The 21923-nt window shown below is 43.8% G+C and overlaps 2 protein-coding genes across 2 annotated transcripts in view; one reads left to right on the top strand and one right to left on the bottom strand.

The window, feature by feature from the left end:
* TRIM44 (tripartite motif containing 44) overlaps positions 1-21923 on the bottom strand; it is a 547049-nt gene that overhangs the window by 113823 nt on the left and 411303 nt on the right. The window lies entirely within an intron of this gene.
* COMMD9 (COMM domain containing 9) lies at positions 13099-21620 on the top strand. The gene is made up of 6 exons (XM_032805077.2): positions 13099-13167; positions 14092-14217; positions 15910-16049; positions 16971-17005; positions 19546-19649; positions 20594-21620. The coding sequence occupies exons 1-6, from the start codon at positions 13117-13119 to the stop codon at positions 20732-20734; spliced, it is 597 nt and encodes a 198-aa protein (XP_032660968.1). The 5' UTR covers positions 13099-13116; the 3' UTR covers positions 20735-21620.

Here is a 21923-nt window from a genome sequence, read left to right as displayed (position 1 = left end):
TAGCGTGATTTCTGAAGCGTTGCATTGTGGGTAGCTATTCGTAGCTATCATAGTTCCCGCAGTCTCCCCGCCCCTTGGAATTTGGGTTGAATCCTTGTGCGCGGTGGTTCTGGGTAAATGTCATCAGTCATTCTTCTCCGGGAACACAGCTGACACCTTTCGCGCGTTTTTCCTGGTTGCCTGGCGACGCACAGCGGCAACCATGGAGCCGTCAGCTTTTTTTTTTCCGGCAGTATGTGTTTGGATGCCGCGGACAGGAGATTCCAGCGCTAACAGCAGCATTATTGCTTTTGCAATGATATGCAGAGATGGTTACCGTCGTTCTGTACATCGACTGCCGGGTAAATGGCATGAGTGACGGTTTTCTCTCCTCTGTACTGTCCATGCTATCATGAGTCCCTGGCTGAGATCGGCGGGGGCAAAGCAATTGGGAATGACTCCTCAGTCAATCCTCCTTTTGGTTTCTAAAATAGAGTCGTCTGCCTGAATAAGGGGCAGTGTACTAGAGGCCAGTGTATCAGAGCACGTGCTCTGTGTCAGTATCCAGGGTGCCCTGCACAACCCACCTTGCTTCCTCCGCCCCAACCTCTGGGCTACTGTGCAGTGTCCCCCCATTTGTGTATGTAAGTAAAGAGCGAGATAAGAACGAGACTTGTTAGTGATACTTGAGGGGAAGCTCGGGCTATGACAGTCCAGGCAGGACATACTTCTTTACGGAAGGGAGGGGGCTGATTGAAGCTCAGCCGTTGCTATGATAAGACGTTACAGCGTTCTTCTTCTATCTAGGAGTGACCAGGATCATTCCTGTTTTTACCCAGCGCCCCATTACAGTTAAAAGCTTTGGCCTCAGCGGTTCATGAGATATTAGTCCTATGACCGTCTGCCCAGAGAGGGAGGGAGCGATATGCTTCACTGCCAGAAGCTCGCGTCTACAGCACGATCAGCTCACACATAGGGTGATGAAGAAGTCAAGAAATGATTTCTTTCCTTTTCTTCATGTGGTGGTGTGGGGAGACGAGGAGTATTCCCTGAACACGCCAGACACATGGTGACCTATAGACACAGAGTTCCAAAGTTGCATACTTTCAGAGACTGCTGTAACTGTGGGATAGGCTCTCAGTGGCCCCCTCCCTCCGATGAGCGTTCCGATTTGAGTTCTTGGCTTCCCGTTTTCGTTGTGCATGCATCACTGTGTAGCTGGAATTTTTTTCAAACGCTTTTGGCTTCATGTCTGTACGGAAGCTTTAATGAAAGATTTGTTCTCCTTCGTGATGTCAGTTTGTCCACTGACCTGGGCGAGTCTTTTTGGATTTGGGCTGCTCGCCACCCGTGCTGTCAGAAGCTCCTGCTGGGCAACAGGAATGTAATTTCAAAAGTTCGGGGCTTTTCCTGTTTACTGCCCGTGACATCGAGTTGATTGCTGTCAGAGCGGTCGTGGTGTGCACTGTGGAGATACGCCGAGAGGCATAACGTCATTTCCGTTCCACGTACCGTAATTCCGATTGTTTATATCGATTTTAGCGCTATTCCTCTTGTCTGGGAGGGTACAGAATCGTTAAAAGTGATCTTTATACGATATAAAGAGCGTTGTAGTGTGGACAGGTACAGCATTAAATCGATTTAACGCTGTTTAAATCGATTTAAACGCGTAGTGTAGGCCAGGCCTAAGTGATCACAGCGGTCTTTGCTGACCTTAAAATCTCCAAATATAGTAACATCATCTGAGAGACAGACCAATGCTGAGTTTTTTCAACATCTCTGAGCCATGGAACTTTCTAACTTAGGCCATGTCTACACTACAGTGGCACAGCTATAACACTGCAGCTGTGTCACTGTGGCACCATAGCGTAGATGACCTACTTTGACAGACATAGTGTAGATGACCTACTTAGTCCAGCTGATAGATGGGTTGGCAGAAGAATTCTTCTGTTGACCTAGCTGCACCTACACCAGAGGTTAGGTCGACCTAACTGTAGTGCTCAGACTGTGAAATTTTTCACAGTTCTGAACTATGCAGCTAGAGGGATCTAATTTTTAAGTATAAACCAGGCCTTACAGTCTGGCAGCAATCTCAGTTGATCAGAGTAGGGAACTGGGAGTCAGAACTTGGGTTTGCCGCTCATTCACTGTGTAACCTGACCTTGTTTACTAAGGCCTGGTATACACTACAGGGTTAGGTCAAGGTAAGCTGCCTTGCGTCGACTGAGCTGTGGAAGTGTTTTCACTTAAATTTGGCTCCTGCCGACGTAAGTGCATCTCTGCACTGACTGAGTAACACCACCTCCCCTCACAGCATAGAGTCATGGTCAATGTAGTTAGGCCAATGCAGTATCAGTGTAGACACGGCATTGCTTACGTCAACTGTTAGTGGCTTTCAGGAGCTAGCCCACAATGCTCCACACTAACAGTACAATTGATACCAGTGCTCCTGGTGAGGACACACACTGCCAACACAAGGAGCCAAATGTACACACACACAAGTGATTTACCAACTGTGATGGCTGTATGCTGACATAAATTAGGTCAACATAATTTTGTAGTGTAGAGATGGCCTTAGTTATGCTGCTTGTTTACTTTATGCTTTTCTCTCCACTAGGAAAATAAAGAGAGATTAAGTCTATTCCATTTCTGTCTCTAGTCTCTTGTCCCATCTGCCTCTCCAGCACTAGCTCTGCTGCAATGTCTGAATTGCAAACACTATAGGGAAAAATATTGAAATGCAAACAAAACCTGCTTTAAAATTCACATTTCGAAAAATGGAAACCTTTTTATTGATCTGAGATTTGCTAAACCTAATGTTCTCACAGGAGTGTTGTAAGCCTTAATTAATGTTTGTTAAGGTAGGATTAGATCATGGATAAAGATTATAACACCTGGGGATTAGTCTCAGGCAGTAGCCTGACGCGTCCTACTGAAATATAGTAGCCTGTCTTCTCTGTGACACCTTACAGTTTAGTCAGATTCATCATCCAGTGGGAAGTGGTCTGACCCATCAATCAAATTTTAAGGGGTCATTCGAGAGAGTTCAACATGTTGGGGGAAGGGACATTGCATTATTCAAGCCATTAACTTTTAGTGTCCTCTTCATGCTGACATTAAGAGGATCACTTCCAATTGTAATAGAAATAAATGTCTTCAGTGTTATATAGAACACGGACACGTATTGGCATCTGGGAGCACCGCTGGTAGCTTACAGGTCACATCCATCAGTGATGGTGTGATAAATGAAGGGCGGGGAGGTAGCGCCCTTTTATGGACACCCAGACAGTAAGTTAGCTGTAAAGTCCGTCTTGGTGACTGTTCTCTGCTTGCTTTACCTGTAAAGGGTTAAAGAAGTCCCCCAAGTGAAGGAAAGGGAATGGGCAATGGGAAGGCTAGAACTTTTTAAAGTGAGAAAAAACTTCCCCTTTGTAGCTGTTGTTGTTGTAAGGGAACCAGGTGAACAGGGAGCAGTTATGCTGTGAGAAGCTTTAAGCCAGGAATGATCATAAATCATCAGATCATACCTAGAACTATTTATTTGGAGCTCCCAAATGTGTAAGTAGATCAGAACTGTTTAGAAAGATGTGATTAGGTTTATTTCTGTTTATTTCTTATGACCTCCTCTGTGCTAACCTCAGATGCTTTTGTTTGCTTGTAACCTTTAAGTTGAAACCCAAAGAAAGCTATTTTGGGTGCTTAATTTTTGGAATTGCTCTTCTAAAAGCTAGCAAAAAACTAAGTTCCAGATGTATTTTCTTTCTTTTTGTTTTTAATAAAATTTACCTTTTTTAAGAACAGGATTGGATTTTTGGTGTCCTAAGAGGTTTGTGCACATTGTTTAAGTAGCTGGTGGCAACAGCTAATTTCCTTTGTTTTCTTTCTCAGTTCTTCCCTGGAGGGGAGGTGAATGGCCTTGAGGGTACTCCACAGAAAGGAATTCCCAAGTGCGCCTTCCTGGGTTCCAAAAAAGGGGTTTTGCATTTGGGTGGTGGCAGTGTTTAGCAAGCCAAGGTCAGAGAAAAGCTGTAACCTTGGGAGTTTAATACAAGCCTGGAGTGGCAACTATTAATTTTTAAAATCCTTGTGGGCCCCCACCTACTGCACTTGAAGTGCTAGAGTGGGGAATCAGCCTTGGCAGATGGTGTCCTCAGAGACATTAACACTCCCATCACAAAAGCCTCAAATGTCAACAAGTGAAACTCAAAAGGCACCAGGTGCTTCAGCTGAGAGGCCAGAGAAAGAGGGAAAACAGCCATTTTAAAGATGACAGAAGATTTTGTAAGGATGAAGGGGACAAATCAGGGTCTGAAACCACAATCCGGGCCTTTCGCTGTGTACTCAACAAGAAGAGTAGAAAGGTTGCTAGGATCAGATATATTTAATGATTAGAGATGGGGCCCAAACTCTAAATCAAAGCTTGTCTAGTCAACACAAAGCCTGATTCTCCATTGCCCTGCACCTTGTTTAGTCATTTACACCAGAGCAAAGTAGGAACAAAATTCTACCATTCAGACTCAGTAGCATTTTTCACCCATTCTGCACTGCGTAAATGACCACACAAGGTACAGGGCAATGGAAAATCAGGTCCACGGTGTTTAAATGCCAGTGACATGTCTACACTAGCACTCCCACCATTGTAGTAATTGGTGGAGCTGCACCAATAACAACAACCGTGGGAAATTTTTTTTTTTGAAGTCTCGTGTAGACAAGTCCTCAAGGCAAGAATTATCTGTCAGCAACAGTAATCAATAGAGAAGCTTTCCTGCATCATTCAACACCAATCAATGAGTCTGCATTACACTAACCAGAATTCTGTTTCAAGATGCTAAATGCAAAAGCCTTGTTTTCGTGCACACAAGGATCTTAAAATCAATACACATTCAAAGGCAACTGTCAAGTAGTCTTATTTGTATTGCTTTTCAATATTTTTACATTCTTTACAGTTTATTTAATTATAAACAGCAATAATACTTAGCACTTGTATTGGGCTTTCCAGCTGTAGATCCTACAGGGAGTGCTGCACAAAGGTGGATAAGCAGAAGCAGTATTTTCCTCCTATTACATACGAGGAATCTGAAGCAGAGTTTGTGCCTTACATCACACAGTCAGTCTACGGTCAGACTGCGAATAGAACCCAACTCAGGTGACTCGTAGTTTGATGCTCTATCTATTGCACCAACAGAAAAGCCCAATCCTGGAACTCCTGAATCGAAGAATGATCAGGTTTTTGATTATAACCTCCTCAGGGCCAGAACCATCTCTTTATTTGTACAGCACCAAACACGCTGTGACAAACTCTCATCTTATGAACATCAGCAGACCTCCATTGACAAACTGTGCCAGTTTATACTAGCTGAGGATCTGGCCCAGTGACTGACAGTGATTAACAAACAATCATTTTTTGCAAACCCATCTTACGCGCTTGAGTGGTTTTCTTACTTGCATATTAGGGGATAATAGCAAAACCCATTATTGTTACCTTTTCTGGTGAATTTTATCTTCAGTTAAAAAGTGTGTAGGCTGTAAGCTCTTTGTGGTAGGAGCTGTCTTTTTGTTCTGTGTTTGTACAGCACCTAGCACCATGGGGCTCTGGTCCGTGATTTTGAATCCTTGGCACAACAGCAATACAAATAAAGAAGAATATCATTTGATATTTAGGCTACTCGCTTGTGCTGTGTTTTCAACAGAACTGTCAACTTAAAAAAATCACTATCACTTTAAAAGCACTGGAGAAAAGTATCTGTTTGATTGCAAGATAAATTACACACTAGAGCCCCAATCCTGCAATGATCTCTGCCAGGTGGATCATTGGGTCCATTCGGAGACCCACTAATATCTGCCATCATTGCAGAATTGGGGGCTGGGGTGCATCTTTATCTTGCATACTGGCCTATGTTTAATATGCTTGAGTGCAACTAAGAAGCGAGGCAAAGAGCATTCAGACTTGTGACCTAGAGACTAATTAGGATCCTATAAATTAGGGTTTTTCAAACAGGGGTCACCGCTTGTGTAGAGAAAGCCCCTGGTGGGCTGTGCTGGTGTGTTTACCTGCCTCGTCCGCAGGTCTGGTTGATTGCAGCTCCCACTGTCCGCGAATGATGCGAATTGCTGCTCCCACTGGCCGCGGACTGCTGTTCCAGGCCAATGGGAGATGTTGCTTCCAGCAGTTCCCATTGGGCCGAAGCAGCAATCTGCAGCCAGTGGGAGCCGCAATCAGCCAGACCTGCGGACGGGGCAGGTAAACACACCGGCCCGGCCCATCAGGGGCTTTCCCTACACAAGCGGCGACCCCTGTTTGAGAAACTCTGCTATAAGTGGGTATTCACCCACGAAAGCTCATGCTCCAATACGTCTGTTAGTCTATAAGGTGCCACAGGACTCTTTGCTGCTTTTACAAATCCAGACTAACACGGCTACCCTTCTGATACCTGCTATAAATGTTCTTGTTGAGATTGCTATTTTGGTTTCCCAAAACTTATAATTATTATGTGTAATAAACTTTTAAATAAACCAGCTACACTTGCTACTCAAGTCACATTCTTTCAGAATCCTAGAAAAGACTCATATTGACTAACAAGCAATTTTGATATTCTGTTTCTTCTTTTAGTAATTTTCCTCTCTTCCATTTTGCAAACAATGTTTTGCTTCTGTTCTTTGAATGGAAAATCTGTTGCTGTAAACTTATATTTGCTTCTTGATATGTACATTGATCATCACTGGTGAGATCAATGAGAACATACACAGTTCTAGCAGTAGCTTTTGTTAGTCAGGTGCCAGGATCCTGACTACTGTCTTTACTCTCTGTCTAGGGAATAGCTGAGATAGTTTTTGATAATATTTAAAGTTGAATGGAGATGCTCCTCTAGATGTTAACAGTCTTAAAGCTGCTCATATCTTGGTCTCACGCTACTTATGTGTGCTCCCTCCCAGGGCTGCTAAGACTCTATATCCATAGTCACAGAGGGCTGTTGTAGTCTCTGGAGAGGCTGGATGACTGCTCATGTGGCGCTTACGTGAAACAAACAGAGAAATCAGGTTTTGTTAAAAGCTAACTTTTAATGAGAGCCAACCGAGTCAGGACAAGGACACAGAGAAGCTGAAATTCATCCTCCCTTTACTAGATCTGTTGTCTCTGGCCTATGCACAGTCTCCCAAAACCTCTTCCCCAAGGCAGGCACGCCCTTACACACACTAGACCGTATTTTCAAAACAGTTTTGTAACAGGGGCTGCCCAGTGTCAAAACATAAGTGGGACTAGAGAAAGATGGCTAGGTTGCAAGAAGGATCCATTTTGGCATGACACCTGGAACTCAGCAATATAAGTGGCCACCAACAAACATGTCTTTTCTACAGTTTTGCCTGCCTGTGTCACACCATTTATTGCAAACAAAATGTTCACCCTTTACAAGAAGCAAGCAATATGAAAGCAGCATAAACTAAGATGTGTCTTTCTCTTTAAGACCAAAATCAGTTCTTCGGGGGGTCATTTTTCCAAAGCAACAGGGAAATTAAACACACAAGCAGGATATAGCTCAATAGCACAGGCCTGCCTTGCAGCAAAAAGTATATAAAGAAGAGACCACTGCTGCCAAACACCGGCCCCCAGAGTACACAGGAGCTTAACTCCTTCCCTGGAGTCTCCCAACCGAACCCTTAATGTCTTATGAGTTTCTCTTACTGAGGCCCAGCTGTCAGCTGCACCTTCTAAACCAAGCCGCAGCTATGGGCTTCTCTCCAGAACCTGACAAAGGTTAAAGGTAGCTGACCTGAAATTTTTAAAACTAGATTTGGTCCTTTGTGTTTTGCTTCTTTATGATGAATAAACGCGGCGTGAAAGGTTGGTTTGTTTAGGTTTTTCGTTTCTTGAAGGGATGGTTCTGTTTTGGTTTGTTGGGTTTTTTACAACATGCTTTCAGGCCTTGTTCTTCCATTATGAAGAAGCAAAAAGGGGCACAAATCCCAGTTTTTTCCCTTTGCAAGAGGCAGGCTTAATTCCTTCATGGTCCAGCTGAGAGCAGGATACATAAACCCTGAGAGCAAGGTGGATGTTAGCTGGCACATGCCCTTACCCATATTGCACTAATAACTACAGGATTTTTTGACTTCACTGGGGTCCATATGAGCACAAGTATTATGCTCACATATTAAACGTGGCCCAGTCTGATAAGATATTAGGCCAGGGGTAGGAAACCTATGGCACATGTGCCGAAGGCAGCACCAGAGCTGATTTTTGGTGGCATTCACACTGCCCTGGTCCTGGCCACTGGTCCAGGGGGCTTTGCATTTTAATTTAAATGAAGCTTCTGAAACATTTAAAAAACATTTACTTTACATACAACAATAGTTGAATTATATATTAAAGACTTACAGAAAGAGACCTTCTAAAAATGTTAAAATGTATTACTGGCACATGAAACCTTAAATTAGAGTGAATAAATGAAGACTCGGCACAGCACTTCTGAAAGGCTGCCGACCTTTGTATTAGGCAGTACCTAACTGTACCTGCTGTGATAGTTAAGTGAAAGGCCAAATGAAGAACAACCTTCCAGTTTTCACCGGAAAACTCCACCATGAAATTTAATAGTTGCTACCTCATGCCTCTGCCTACGCTTATCTAGGCCCAGACCAATAAACTTGTCAGTGGACCTCTATGCCCACATGAAACCCCACTGATATCAATAGGGAGCTGTCATAAATAGATTATAAGGTTAAGGTTTCTTTACCTGTAAAGGGTAACAAAGGGAACCAAAAACCTGACCAGACCCAATCAGGAAACGGATTTTTTCAAAGTCAGGCAGGGAATTTTTTTGGGTCTGACGTTTTTGTCTGTCTCTCACTATGAAAGGTGCTTTCTATCCTCCTAAACTAATCTCTTTCTCCAAATGTAAATACAGGTAAAAACATATAGGCTTTAATTGTTTTGGTTTATTACATGTTGTAACTTCATGAATATGTTTAAATTGTATCTTCTTTTGAAATAAGTTGTTTATGTTCAATTTCTTTAAGCAATTGATCCTGATATTGTCATCTTAACAGGAGAAATTTTTGATCGTCTTTCTTTCTTTCTTTTTTAATATAAATACGCTTTCTTTTTTAAGACTTTTTGGTCTCTCTGTTATTAGGCACGAGAAGGACGGAATTCTCTTGCGGTTAGACTCGGAAGGGTACCTCTGCGAGCCCAGGAGTTGGGGGCCATGAGGGAAGAGATAAGGAATCATCTCTGATTTCCTTGTTATTGGGTTTGTCCATCTTGTGGAATAGAGAGACATGCTCTGTGTATGTGATGTAGAAGAGTTGCTATCAAATACTATCAGGTAGCCCGAGATGAAAATCGGTGGAGACAGTAGGAAGGGAATGGGTTATTTCTTGCGTAACCACGGTTCTGAAGGTCTTGGTCCCTCCAGGAAAGTTTTCGGGAACCAGAGCGAGGCAGGCGCTGTAATTCCTGTCTGGTGGCAGCGAGATAAGATCCAAGCTGGTAATTAAGCTTGGAGGTTCATGCTAGGCACCCACATTTTGGACGCTAAGGTCCAGATTTGGGAAAGATGCTTATGATAGGAGCGCAAACAGAACTCAGTACAGCACAGGGGATTCACCATGTAGGGGACACAAGGAAACGCAACTCAGAAGTTCCACACTCTCTGGGGAGGTCCTGAATTCAGGAAGCACCAGCTTACAGAATCTATCTAAAGCTTATTACCATAATATCAGAGAGTCTAACAATCATTCACTGATTTAGCCTCACAATCCCCCTGGCAGGTAGACAAGTGCTATCATCCACATTGCACAGATGGGGAACTGAGGCGCCGAGAAGCTAAGATACTTGCCCAAGATCCCAGAGGAAGTCAGTGGAAGAGAGGGAATCCCTGCTCCCAAAGGATCCCAAGTCCCAGGCTAGCATCCCAACCACTGGACCATCCTTCTGCAAAATGATGAGACACAATGGTTTAAACATGTTTCTGCTCCAACTGTTACATGGGAAAAACTGGTTCTGGCCTCTTGTTCCTTGGGGCTGCCAAGAAAGAGAGGGGAAAAACTACAAATAAAAAAAGACTACCCACCCCAAATACAGCATATTTTCTGAGCACTGTTATCAGCTTTTGATCATTTCTGAGCTACTCGCTAATTCCATTTTTATATTAACTCAAACATGTCGTTGTTTCCCCATCATTAGAAGGTTCCTACAGTGAGGAAATGATGACCGTTGGAGATGCGTGCATAGTAGCAGTTGGAGCGAGAATGCAACATAATTCAGCTGTGTTTACTGACAGGCAATATCTTTGTTCCAAATATGTGACTTACAAGTAAATGTTCTCTCTTGCCACAGACTCCTTGATGCCCATGATTGTCATCTAAACCCCTCCTTTCCATCTTTCCACCTCTCCTTCTCTTTGTCCAACTGGCAGGAAGCTTTGTGTAATTCACTCCTTAGACAAGTGGTCAGGGCTTTGGGGTGCGGGCTCTGGACAGAACTCACCTCAGGAGGCTCCCCACAGGCGGCGACATGTCCCTCTGCTCCTAGGCAGAGGCGCATCCAGGCAGTTCTGCATGCTGCCTCTGCCGCAGGTGCCGCCCTCACAGCCAATGGGAGCAGCGGAGCCAGCACTCGAAGTGAGACAAGGACAGCACACAGAGCTCCTTGGCTGTCCCTCCGCCTAGGAGCCAAGGGACATGTTGCCACTTCCGGGGAGCCAGGCAAAGCCAGATAAGGAACCTGCCAACCCTGTGCCAACTGGACTTTTAATAGCCCGGTCAGCGTTCCGGTCAAAAAACAGATACCTGGCAACCACAGGGCCAGACTTTTTCCCAGAATAGCTCAAGTATATCACCTGGGGGAAGAAAAGCTGATGCGGCAGTTCCCCTAATCTGATTAAAGGTTGTGTTCCCTTGCTGATCAGGGTAGATCTATGGATTGGGCTGTGTAATGGGACTACCTGGCTGAACAATCAGGTCATGTCTTTCTCCCATTCCATCCTACACAACAGCATGTCAGTATTCCAGATAGAGGCCTCCATTGGGATGGATCTGTAAGGCAGCTTTACATATTATACTACCTATACTGGGTTAACTTAATGGGAACAGCAGCACAAACATATTGTGCCTCTCTACACTGCTTAATCATACTCATTAATTTCAAGAGGCCACAGATGGTAAACTCATACCCTGAAATAGCTCCCCCCAGAGTCTCATTTCCGGTTGCTCATGAAAAATGATAGAAAATAAACTCCTCTCCCTTCAGAGTCTTCTGCCCTTGAAGGGTTCCTAGCATGTGAAAGTGAAATCAGTTCCTCTGTGAGCAGAAGCCCTTTCCCCTCGCCAAGCACTCTCCATCATGCTGCAAACAACAGTTGGACATTTACACTTTCAATTTATTCTTTCATTTGCAGAGGAGCAGTGCAAAATAAAATTGAGGTGCCAGTGGTGTGGCAGAGATGTGGGGATGAGGGAAGTCCTGGGATTGTGCAAAATGCAAGGTACTCGATGTGCGGTGAATTACACAGGACAAAAGGAGACTGTTTCTCTCACTGAAAGAGGATTTGTTTAAATTTCTCTTCTCAGGGGAAAATATAACAGTATCCTAGAATAAAGGACCATACCATTGCAGTAATACAATGGTAAACACTGTGCTTTCAGCAGCTGAAGATAATGGGCACTCAGCACCTCCCAGGATCAAACCCTTAGATCATCTTTCTCCAAGCTATGCATCCACTATAGAGAAGATACTTGGAGCTTTGGGAGGGAGTGTAGGTTAGTGATTAGATCAGAGGACTGGTAATCAGGACTATTAGGTCTTAGGGTATGTTTACACTGCAGAGTGTACCCAGATGGTGGTTGATAAGCACACAGAGCCGACCCGCCTCCAAGCAGTTCCACTGCAGAGTATCACACGTCAGACCCACGTACCTGTGATTATACAGGCTCGGCACTAGGATTTTTGAGGGATATATTCCAGGGGCCTTAGCGCCTCACTAAACTGAGCCACTTTAGGAATTAGTTCATGGCATATTGTGGGAAAACTTCTGAGTGCTTCTCGAGCCCCTGTGCACAAGTGTTCTTAGCCCCCAGTGCCTCAGTCCATTCCCAACAGGGCCACTAGCTCACTATGTGACCATGAGCAAATCATCTTTCCCTGCTCCTATATTTATTAATATTACTATTATTTAATTATTATGTGTATTACCATAGTGCCTAGGAGCCCTAGTCATGGACCCGAACCCCATTGTGTGAGGTGCTGTACGAACACAGAACAAAAAGACAGTGCTTACAATCTAAGTAGGATTATTTAGCTGTAAATTGGCTACAGTAATAAAAACAGCACAAAGGGCCAGTGGACCTCACGTACCTCACAGGGTTGCTACAGTGCTTACAGAAAGTTAATGTTTATATACTGCTTTGAGATTCTTGAATGAAGGACACAAAGCAAGTACAAACTCCTATACAGAGCTTTAGCTCAGGGACCTTTGCAATCACATACAGTAGCGTAGTTTTAGAGAAAGGTACAGGATCTGCCAGGGAAACAGAAGCAGAAAATGGTCTCTGTGCAAAATGGACAATGAGAATCAATTAAGTTCCTCTGACTTTTGGTTATTTAGAATGTTTCAGTTTTAAGTTTTTAGTGCTCTAATATTTGGGTGTGACACTCAGCAGGGGAATGTTTATTTACTTAAACAACTGCTTTTGTTGGAGGTTTTGCCTTTTGTTTTTAAATTTGTGGAAATATTTTTGTTGGTGTTGGGCTTTACAATGGCTTGTTTCTACAACCGTAAAACCTTGAGCCAAATTTAAATTGACAGTGCCTCTTTACAAAGCTAGGCCTCAGTTCTGCAAATACATGAGTAATTTTACTCATGTGAGCAGTCCCAGTGACTTCACTAGGAATGATTCACGTAAGTAAGGTTACACGTATGCCTAAGTGTTTGAAGTATCAGTGCTTCAGCAATATACTTTTTAAAAAACCATGCCAGGAACTATTTGTTTAATCTATTACATTTTAAATGGCTTCAAAAGAAAATAATCACCAGGCTGCAGCTAGAACTACAACTTCCAGAATGCAAGGCAACCGAAGCGCTAATCATATGACTTAAACTGGGCTCTTGCGATTGCTAGTGTCTGCAGTCACATGAAAGAGTCAAGATGGCTGCAGTGGCAGAAGAGCAGTTTGCAGCTCTGCAGATCTTATTAAAGGTAAAAAAAAAAAAAAAAAAAAGAGAGACACAAATGTACTCAGTTAGCATGATGTTTGCTTTTTAAAATCCCTATACTGTTAAACAGCTGCTGAATTCTGCCCAAGACGTGGCTGCATTTCAGTGATCCCTGGACAGAATTTGTAAAGCAGTTTGGGAAGAAATATGCCAGCTAAATGTGACTAATAAAAAGAGACAATGAAAAGTGTTTGAGCTCATTCAGCTGCTGCCTTAAATGGTGTTTCTCTTCCTGGGCTCAACAGTGTTGTGCTTTGGAAGATGAACTGCATGTAGTCATGTATGCAGATTTTGGAGACAAAGGAGATGAGGTTTTAAACTGATGATGCATTCAAAAAATGCTGTCTCCCCATGGTGGATCAATTCTGTGCACATAAATGAGCTCTACAAGCCCTATTGCCTCTTAATGACAGAACCAAAAGAATGTAAAATGAAAGCTTCTGTATTAATAAATGACCACCCCCTCCCAACCTTTCAAGAAGTATTTTTTTCCTGGTTGGTGTGGTTAAGTAGCATTGTAACAGGATCTGTAGGACTGATTTAATTTGTTGCTCTTTTAAGGATTAAAAAAAATAGGGCGGGGGGGGGGGATCAAGATTTGAAAATACACACAAATAATTCAGCCACATAGTATGATCTGAACACAGGATTGGGACCCTGGTGCTCCAAAATTCCAATTCTGCTCCTGCCACTAGCTTCCTATGTGACCTCAGGCAAGTCACTTCACCTCTTTGTTTCAGTTTCTCTGTCTACACGATTAATATAATGCTAGCCTGTTGCACAGGGGAGTTTTGAAGACTAAGTAATTATTAGTTCAGTGCTTTGCAGTTGTAAAACACTGTAGAAGTACTCACGTTTCTCTGCATATAAACAATGGTTTCTGAACCCCACACTCATTATTTTCCAGGCTTCCTCAAAAGATGTAGTTAGACAACTGTGCCAAGACTGCTTTTCTAGCTCAACAAGAGGCTCAAGCAAATTGATTGACAGCACTTGTTCCAATCTGTCTGTGACATCAGAGGAAGCAGCTCAAGTAAGAGTACAATTGTAACACCAACAGACCCTGGTCGTCAGCAGGTGGGATTGAACCGGGGACCTCTAGAGCTTAAAGCATGAGCCTCTACTATATGAGCTAAAAGCCAACTGGCTGTTAGCTAAGGCTGTAGAGCAGACTCATTTTATTTCTCTAAGTGGTCTCAGTGCCACTAGATAGGACAAAACACCACCCAGAAGGTGTGTGAGTTACACAATGACACTTCATCAGTGACAGTACAGTCTTATTGACAGGGCCTGTATGTAACAGGTGCTTTTCCCTCTGGCTTCTCTCTTCACAAGCAGCCAAACACTGGTGAGAAGCAGATTTTGAAACTAAAAGTAGGTAGTTAATAATCTGCTTTCACTGTGATGGCTAATGAGGCAGTAAAAAGTCCTCAATGCTACAGTCAGGCTGGCTCAGATCTCCATTGGGGCTCTGTGTTGGCCTATGAGGACAGGACGTCTTCACAGATACTAGAGCAGAAAATGGGAAATTCTGCTTAATAAGTACACTCAGAATGGATGCAAATTCTATATACATTCAGCTACCTTACAGAAGGGCTCATGAATCGGTCAATGTTAGCAAAGCCCCTTAAAGGTCTAAATTGCTTAAATATAATTAAGCAATTGTAGCAGTGTAAGAACAAACATTAAATGCCTCTAAAAGCCACTCCAATTTATTTCATGCAGTAAGTTAAGAAAGCACTGGGTACAATCCAAACAGGTTTTTTTTCCTCCTCCATTTACCTAGCCAAGGTTTTTAATAAATTGTGTTTCATTCTGTGAGTTGAGTGAAAATATGGCTTTAAGACTTGCTCTGTTCAAACTGAATTGCTGCCTATGGGTAAAATCTCAGTCCTACATCGGGATCAGCTGGCACAGACACTTGTGTCCTATAGAATACCATGCAAGATTGGGGCCTAAATCATGCTAACCGGCTTAAGTTTTTTCAAGATCTAGCATTAAAATATTCAAAAGTGCTAAAGTGAGTTAGAAACTCAAGTTCCATTGATTTTCAATTTTCCCAAGGCTGCACAAGTAGTATAAAATATAGGTAGGACTATTCTGTAGGAAGCAACCCTTCATCAGCAGAGGGGTGGATGGACGAGGTCACCCAATAAGTATATTCTGCTTCCAGTTTCTGAAACTTCATATGTCTAGTTCATCCTTAAATGTAATTTCTTCTGTAAAGTAGTAATACGAGCAATTAGGACCTGACTTTCAGAAGGGCTGAATGCTTCCAACTTAGGTTGAAGTCAGAGGCCTCCTCAGAGGCACAGCAGCACTGAAGATCGGGCCCTGGCTGTTTTTGAAAACCCTGGGGCGGTAGTTATAATTATAGTAGTTAGTAAAGGGCTTAATACTTAGTTGGATAACATGACCCAGAATCCTTAAGAGGAAGCTGGAGTTGTCTGTGTTTGGAGAGTGCGGGTTGGAGTACAGTGGATTGTAAGCAGCACGTATCAAGATCATTGTCATTCCCTACATAAAGTGAAATTCTATGACTGTGATTTTGCAGTTGGCGCCATGCAGGCCTGCCAGCGTGCACCTGATTGCTGGAGCTGGGCCTATGCGTGTACACTGCCCTGCACCCCATCTGGTTGTTTAAGTCATTAAGTCATTCCCTGTGCAGCATGTAGTGCCCTTCATCACTTTAGCTTCTTTTCCATTATCTGTTCCTTTCCTGCAGCTGATCTGTTCTTTGCACAACCTCACCAGGCACATTGTGTATCGGGGCCTGTCATCTGCGGAAGAAATTCTCTCGCTTTTCCCAGAGAACTTCCACCAGAGTCTAAAAAACCTCTTGACTAAGATAATTTTGGAAAATGTGTAAGTGCTTGCCATTTGATTTTCATTTGGATGTAAAGCTAGAGAGTGTTAGACATTCCAAGTATTCACATGACTGGGAGTCTGGAACACCTCAGCATTGTAAGGGTTAGTGATGTGAGCCTTTACCACAGTCATTGAGCACCATGGGGCCGGGGAGGGATGTAATGTAATGGGGTACTTTCTGCAATAGAATGGTAGATTTGTGAGGGAATATATGGTGGGCTTACAACTTTGGCTAGGCTTTTAGGCCTAAACTTTGGATAAGCTAGTTTCTAGGCTGTGTTGTAATGCACTGGCTTCTGTGGATCTAGTGCTAAGGCATCTATCTTCCCCCCATTCATTGTATGGGCCCCTAGGGAGCCTGGGCACCTAACTCAGGCTTTGTGGATTGCAGCGTTGTTCCTATGATTTTTTTGACACCTAAAAGGTATTGCAACACCTAAGTCCCTTTTTGATCTGGGCCTAAGTGACTAGCCCAAGGAAGCGTGTGGTAGAGCAGGGAATTGAACCTCTGTCACTTAGATCCCAGATTAGTGCCTTCACCAATGGCCCATCCTTACCACCTATCAGACTGTCTCACAGTCAAGGAAGAAAATGTAAAGATTAAAGCTATGCTGTGGAGCCTGAAGATAAATATACAGGTCATCAGTAAATTGCACTGAGTTTCTGATGGCAAAGCAATTTTGTCTTGAATACTACGGGCCAACCTTCCCCTTTGTTCTAGTTTCTTCACCCCACCAACTCTTTCAGTTGCCACAATGAAGTTGCTGCCTGCTATGGGTAATCTCATATCTCCACCCACTTTTTCTGACTGATCCTTCAGAAAGGAGCCACCCTGCTCACTATCCCTGCCCTGCACTGCTGCTGTAATCTCTTTTAAAGCCCTGATCATATTTTTTTCCTCTCTCTTCCCTTTCGCAGCTCCGTCTGGAGGAGTGAAGCACAATCAAGTCAGAGTAAGTAGCAGGTTGCATTTTAAGGCTATTAATATTTCCAGGAGGATTAGCAAGACCTTGAAATGTAAAACTGTGAAGTATACTAAAATGGTGTTTGCCAAACTTCTTTGAAAACTGAGCCCCCCTTCAGAAAGCGAAAGCAATGTTGCCCCCACTCTGCAACCTTCCCATGGATTGTCAAGGGCTTACGTATTGTAGCGTATACATCTTAAGTGCCATCCCAAACTGTCCTTGCTCTCCGACCCCCTTACCCCCACATGTTATAGAAAACACTAGAATACATCTTTATAATACAGTGCCTCTGCTTTCTCACAGGCTTTGGTGTTTAGTGAACAGTTAACAATGCTGACATTTAAAGCATCATCACTGGCATCTGAATTAGTCCACGGTTAAGTGCCTGGACAGTTCACCCCTCAGAGGCTCTCTGCAAACTCAAGCAGATTTCTCTGCATCGATTACATTTGCTACGCTGTTTTTTTAAAGCTTTTCTTTGAAACCCTAATAACTAAAGAATTTTCTTTCAAAAGAAAGCTGACACTCTAGAGAACAATTTGAAGCCAGTATGGGCCCTCCTTGCCCCTCCCAATGGGGTAGGGGCCGGGGACAGCAAAGCAAACACGCTGGAAAACACTGCAGTAAGAGAATCATTAGGGAAGGGATTTTCAAACATCTTGATAAAGTATAAATCGTGGGGAGAGGTTGTTCCACAGTTGCATCACGACTGGCAATTACAGCAATTGCTTACACTAAATATTGTCCTAACCATACTTCTCCACACATTTTCACATTGCAATGTGATCTAGGAAATGAGGTGAGCCAGTGCCATGTGCCCAACCAGCTCTCCATGGCCTATCAGCAATGGCTTTGCTGACTGCTGGTGGCCCTTGGACCATGTTCAGGAACCTCTGCTTTAGGGCTTCTGGCCCTTATTTTAACCCAGTACTAGCAGCTGAACATGGTGGAATATCCTGTTGGAAAGAGATTATTTTTCTGGGAAATGTTGGATTATGCTATTGCTGTTTAAAAGGCATCTGCTGCACATTGCAGAGGGGCAGATACGATGATTGAAACAACAAACATTATGAATGGTCAGTTTACATGCTCGTAAAGATTAGGACAGTTTCCTGGACCTCCAAAGCTCCAGCAATGACTCCCTTGCCAATTAAAAGACAAGACCAACAGATGCATCTTACATTGTGTTGTGAATACTTCCAAATACTGGACTGTAACTGGGAGTGGCTTCCAAAGGCAAGTGCTTGCCAACCAAGGCCGCACTGCCTCCTGGGGACAGATGACAAGAGCAGGTTCCAAACTGGGCTGAATAAGTGCTTGAACTTAACTCGCCCATTGCAGATGAGTCCCCTGACCAATTGGCTGTTTTGGGGTCTCTCTCTGCGTTTCCTTGAAAGGTCTTGGTTTCCTCCACGTAGTGAATGGGAAATGATTTTTTTTTGCAATTTATATTTTTGCGGAATGGGAAAACAGTTTCCCGCCCAGCTGTGCTTTGGAATGCAGGTTGTAATTTCCAAGGCTTTTCACATATCGATAGCGTTTCCAGTTTGGACACAAGGTGAGTCATGTGATCATCCTGCTGCCTTGGCAGACTTGCTGTAGCATTGATGCTTTAAAGCTTGCACAAACCTCTGACCTCTTAATAACCTTGAAAGACACAGCTAGGCTGTGGGCACTCCCTCAGATGAGACAATGTAACCCTTTGCTCTCCTAGGTGCAGTACAGATATACAAATAATTTAACTGGCAGCCAAGTTCAAAGAGCCTCATTCTCTTGAAGGGTTTATAGTGTTTCAGGCCTCTTAAACACCTACATCGGTATTGCATTGAATTGCTGTTGAATTCATTAGATTTAGTCCAATAGAAATAAGATCAGGCTGAGATCCATTAGTCAGCCATCAAGTAGAAGTGTCTTAGTGCTTTTAATGACTTGACCAGGCACACGGAGGTGGGTGTCCCCCTGTACATACACCGGAGTTCCTTTGCTAGCAGGCATGGGAGTGGAAATTATGTACTTTACATTGCTTAGTTTTCAGATCATTCCTACATGAGTTATCTTTGGCTGCAGCCTGGCGTGAGACACTAGGGCTCAAATCAGGGCACACTCAAATGCTGGTTGTGTGCTGCAGACAGCAAGCTAGTTTAGTAAGGCAAGAGGGATGCTGGGATGCCTTTGGAGAAGGGAGTTAGTGAACCTTATTGCTCCCTTCCCCCAATTGTTTTACACTCTTTCTAGGGTTATTTTGCATGATACGACCCTTGCGTGTGGTGCCGGGATAACCTTGTGTGCTGTTTCATTGCCATGGGAGGGGGTGTCCAGCTGCCTGCAGCAGAGGGCTGATTGGGAACTAGAAGGTGCCAAGTGCCTCTTTTGAAATTATAAACCTTTGGTTTGTTTCAATGCAATTTGCTGGCATGGAAATGTGGATCTGGAACAGTTCACTGGCTCCCATAGCAAAGGCTGGGAGTACTGCATGTGGACAACCCCAAGTCATTAATTTAACTAACATGTAACTTTCAATCCTACAGTCTGCCTGCCTCGGCTGGTTGATATGGACTGGAGAGTGGACATCAAGACATCCTCGGACAGCATCGGCAGAATGGCAGTCCCTACCTGCCTGCTACAGTTGAAAGTAATGCTAATGGAGTCTAAGCTTCCCTGGGTTATGGGGTCTAGGTGACTGACTCTCTTGCACCTGAACTCTCTGTGGCAGCACAGAGGAGTTCAGTGACAAGCTACTTGTGCTGCTAGATGGGCACAAACAGAAATAATGCAAGAGAGCAGTATAGTTGGAGTCCCCATGTATGAGGTCTAGAAGGGAAACCGTGACAGACTCTTTGCAGTATGCGAGAGGGCTCTGCTGTTACGAGGAGCCAGCTCACTGGGCCCTACAACAAGTTGAGTTCTCTGACAGCACTAACCTAGCAAATCATAAGGTGCCATCTGGCCCTTCCTCCAGGACAGTTATTCACTCTTCAGCCCACCCCCTCTTTAGTAGATTATTCTGGGGGTAGTGTTTGTAGAGTAGACTTTGAAGAGACCTCACTCACTGATATGTTGATCAGCTGAGATGGGGTGGAAATAGCCAGCCACCCTAGACATACAAGTTTAAATCCCAGGAGAGTCTATTCAGCCCTTCATTCTTCACGAGCCATTAAAGTGAGTTGGGATGGGCTGTCTCTTCTGGAGGAGATATTAGGCCGGGAGAGAAAAATCTGGTAGCTGTGTACTCTGTATGGACTCCAAAGAGCCCATTGAGATTTCTAGTAAGAGTAGCAGATAGACACTTCTCATACGAGATGGGGTTTTGCCCTAGTATCCTTAGTCGGAACTTCCCCTTTACTCATTGTTGTGCCAGATGGTTGCTTGCCTTCTCCGACAGAGGAATCTGCATTTCACTGGTGATGTACACAGTTCGGGGAGCACACTGTGGTCCTTCAGGAGGGAAGATTGTGATGCACGTCAGCCATTTTTAGTCCATCTCCAATCAATTCTGATTTTGAATGGAGGCCTTGAGAGGGAGGGGGTTTGTATATGTGGATGTTCATGTGAGTTCAAACCACATTTCTACTTCAGATTCAGGAAGATGCTGCCTTGCGTGGGGATAACCCTGTGATCTCTGCAGTGACTGTGGAGCTGAATAAAGAAACCTTAGACACTATGTTAGATGGTCTGGGAAGGATCCGAGACCAACTCTCTGCAGTAGCAAACAAATGAATGCCTGGGATGTGAATTTCACCTGCCATTTGTACCTGGAAAGAACTCTCCTGTATTACAAAAAGAGCTCTGATACCTTACAGACTGGAATCTCTCTCTTTTTCTACCAAACAATATTTAAACACGGTTTGATTTTTTCTTGTTGGGGTGGGGGAGGTAATAACACGGCTTTCCAAAAGCAGATGCTTCAATGTGCACTTGCTCTGGTGCCAAAAGCATTTTACTAATGTTGTTGAACAAAAACTAGTCTCCCATTCAGAGAAGGATTTAAAGGTTCAGAGCCTGGCTTAATCGCAAGGGTTGTAATGGGAAATAGCAGCAGCCAGTGGAGCGAACACTGTTTCCCTGCCCTGAGATTAGGGACGAAAAGATTGAGGATAGCTGATGGGCTGGTTTCCAGCATTACCAGACAACAAGAGTGCTTCTCTCCTGAAGGTGTGTGTACTGAGGTGCATGCTGTATGTATGTCTCTCTCTCCCTCTCAATGAGGCACAGCTAGGCTACAGATCGTTTTATAGGATAATGTTTTGAAATAGGGCAATTATGCTGCGGTGCATTCTCTTCTGATCGACTCCATATTACTGTTTGGAAAATGACTAGTCTGAGCACCTCACTGTAAGTAACTGGGGTGGAACATCTTTAGTAGCAAGTAATTTCCTCCTCCTGGCTGCAAAGAAGAGGGGGGTGGGGTTTGCTCTCTCATGTTGGGTTTAATAGACTTAGGCTTTGTCTTCCCTGCAGAATGAAAAAAGGTGTGAAGAGAGATTTAGATGGTAAAGAATCAGTAGCAACTGTGTACCACAGCTGGTACCTATACCCCCAAAAGGCCAAGTTACATCTTCATGTAAAATAAATCTTTTTAATAAAAGAAAAAATAAACCCCATACTTGATAGGCTTCAGGTTTATTCTGAATACATTCGCTTCTCTCCAGACACGTTCCCTCTGTCTCGCCATGACACCTTCTCTCTGTACTGGTTGGATGGTGGGTTCAGGATTGTTCCCCTCTTTGGCTCTTACTCAGACAGAGCTGATCCTCTAGCTGTCTCTTTCCTCCTTTTGGAGTGAAGTTCCAGATCAAATGAATCTCATCTTTCCTGTCCTCTCCCATCTCATGGATGTAATTGGAGATGAGCCTGAGGCAAAATCTCAATTCACACTCCCTCACGCTGTTTTGTGGGGAAAAAGAAC

This window comes from Chelonoidis abingdonii, chromosome 4 (assembly GCF_003597395.2).
Source record: "Chelonoidis abingdonii isolate Lonesome George chromosome 4, CheloAbing_2.0, whole genome shotgun sequence".
NCBI classification, from domain to species: domain Eukaryota; kingdom Metazoa; phylum Chordata; order Testudines; family Testudinidae; genus Chelonoidis; species Chelonoidis abingdonii.
Note: the sequence above shows the minus strand (reverse complement) of the source record. Positions and strands in the feature narration are given on the sequence as shown.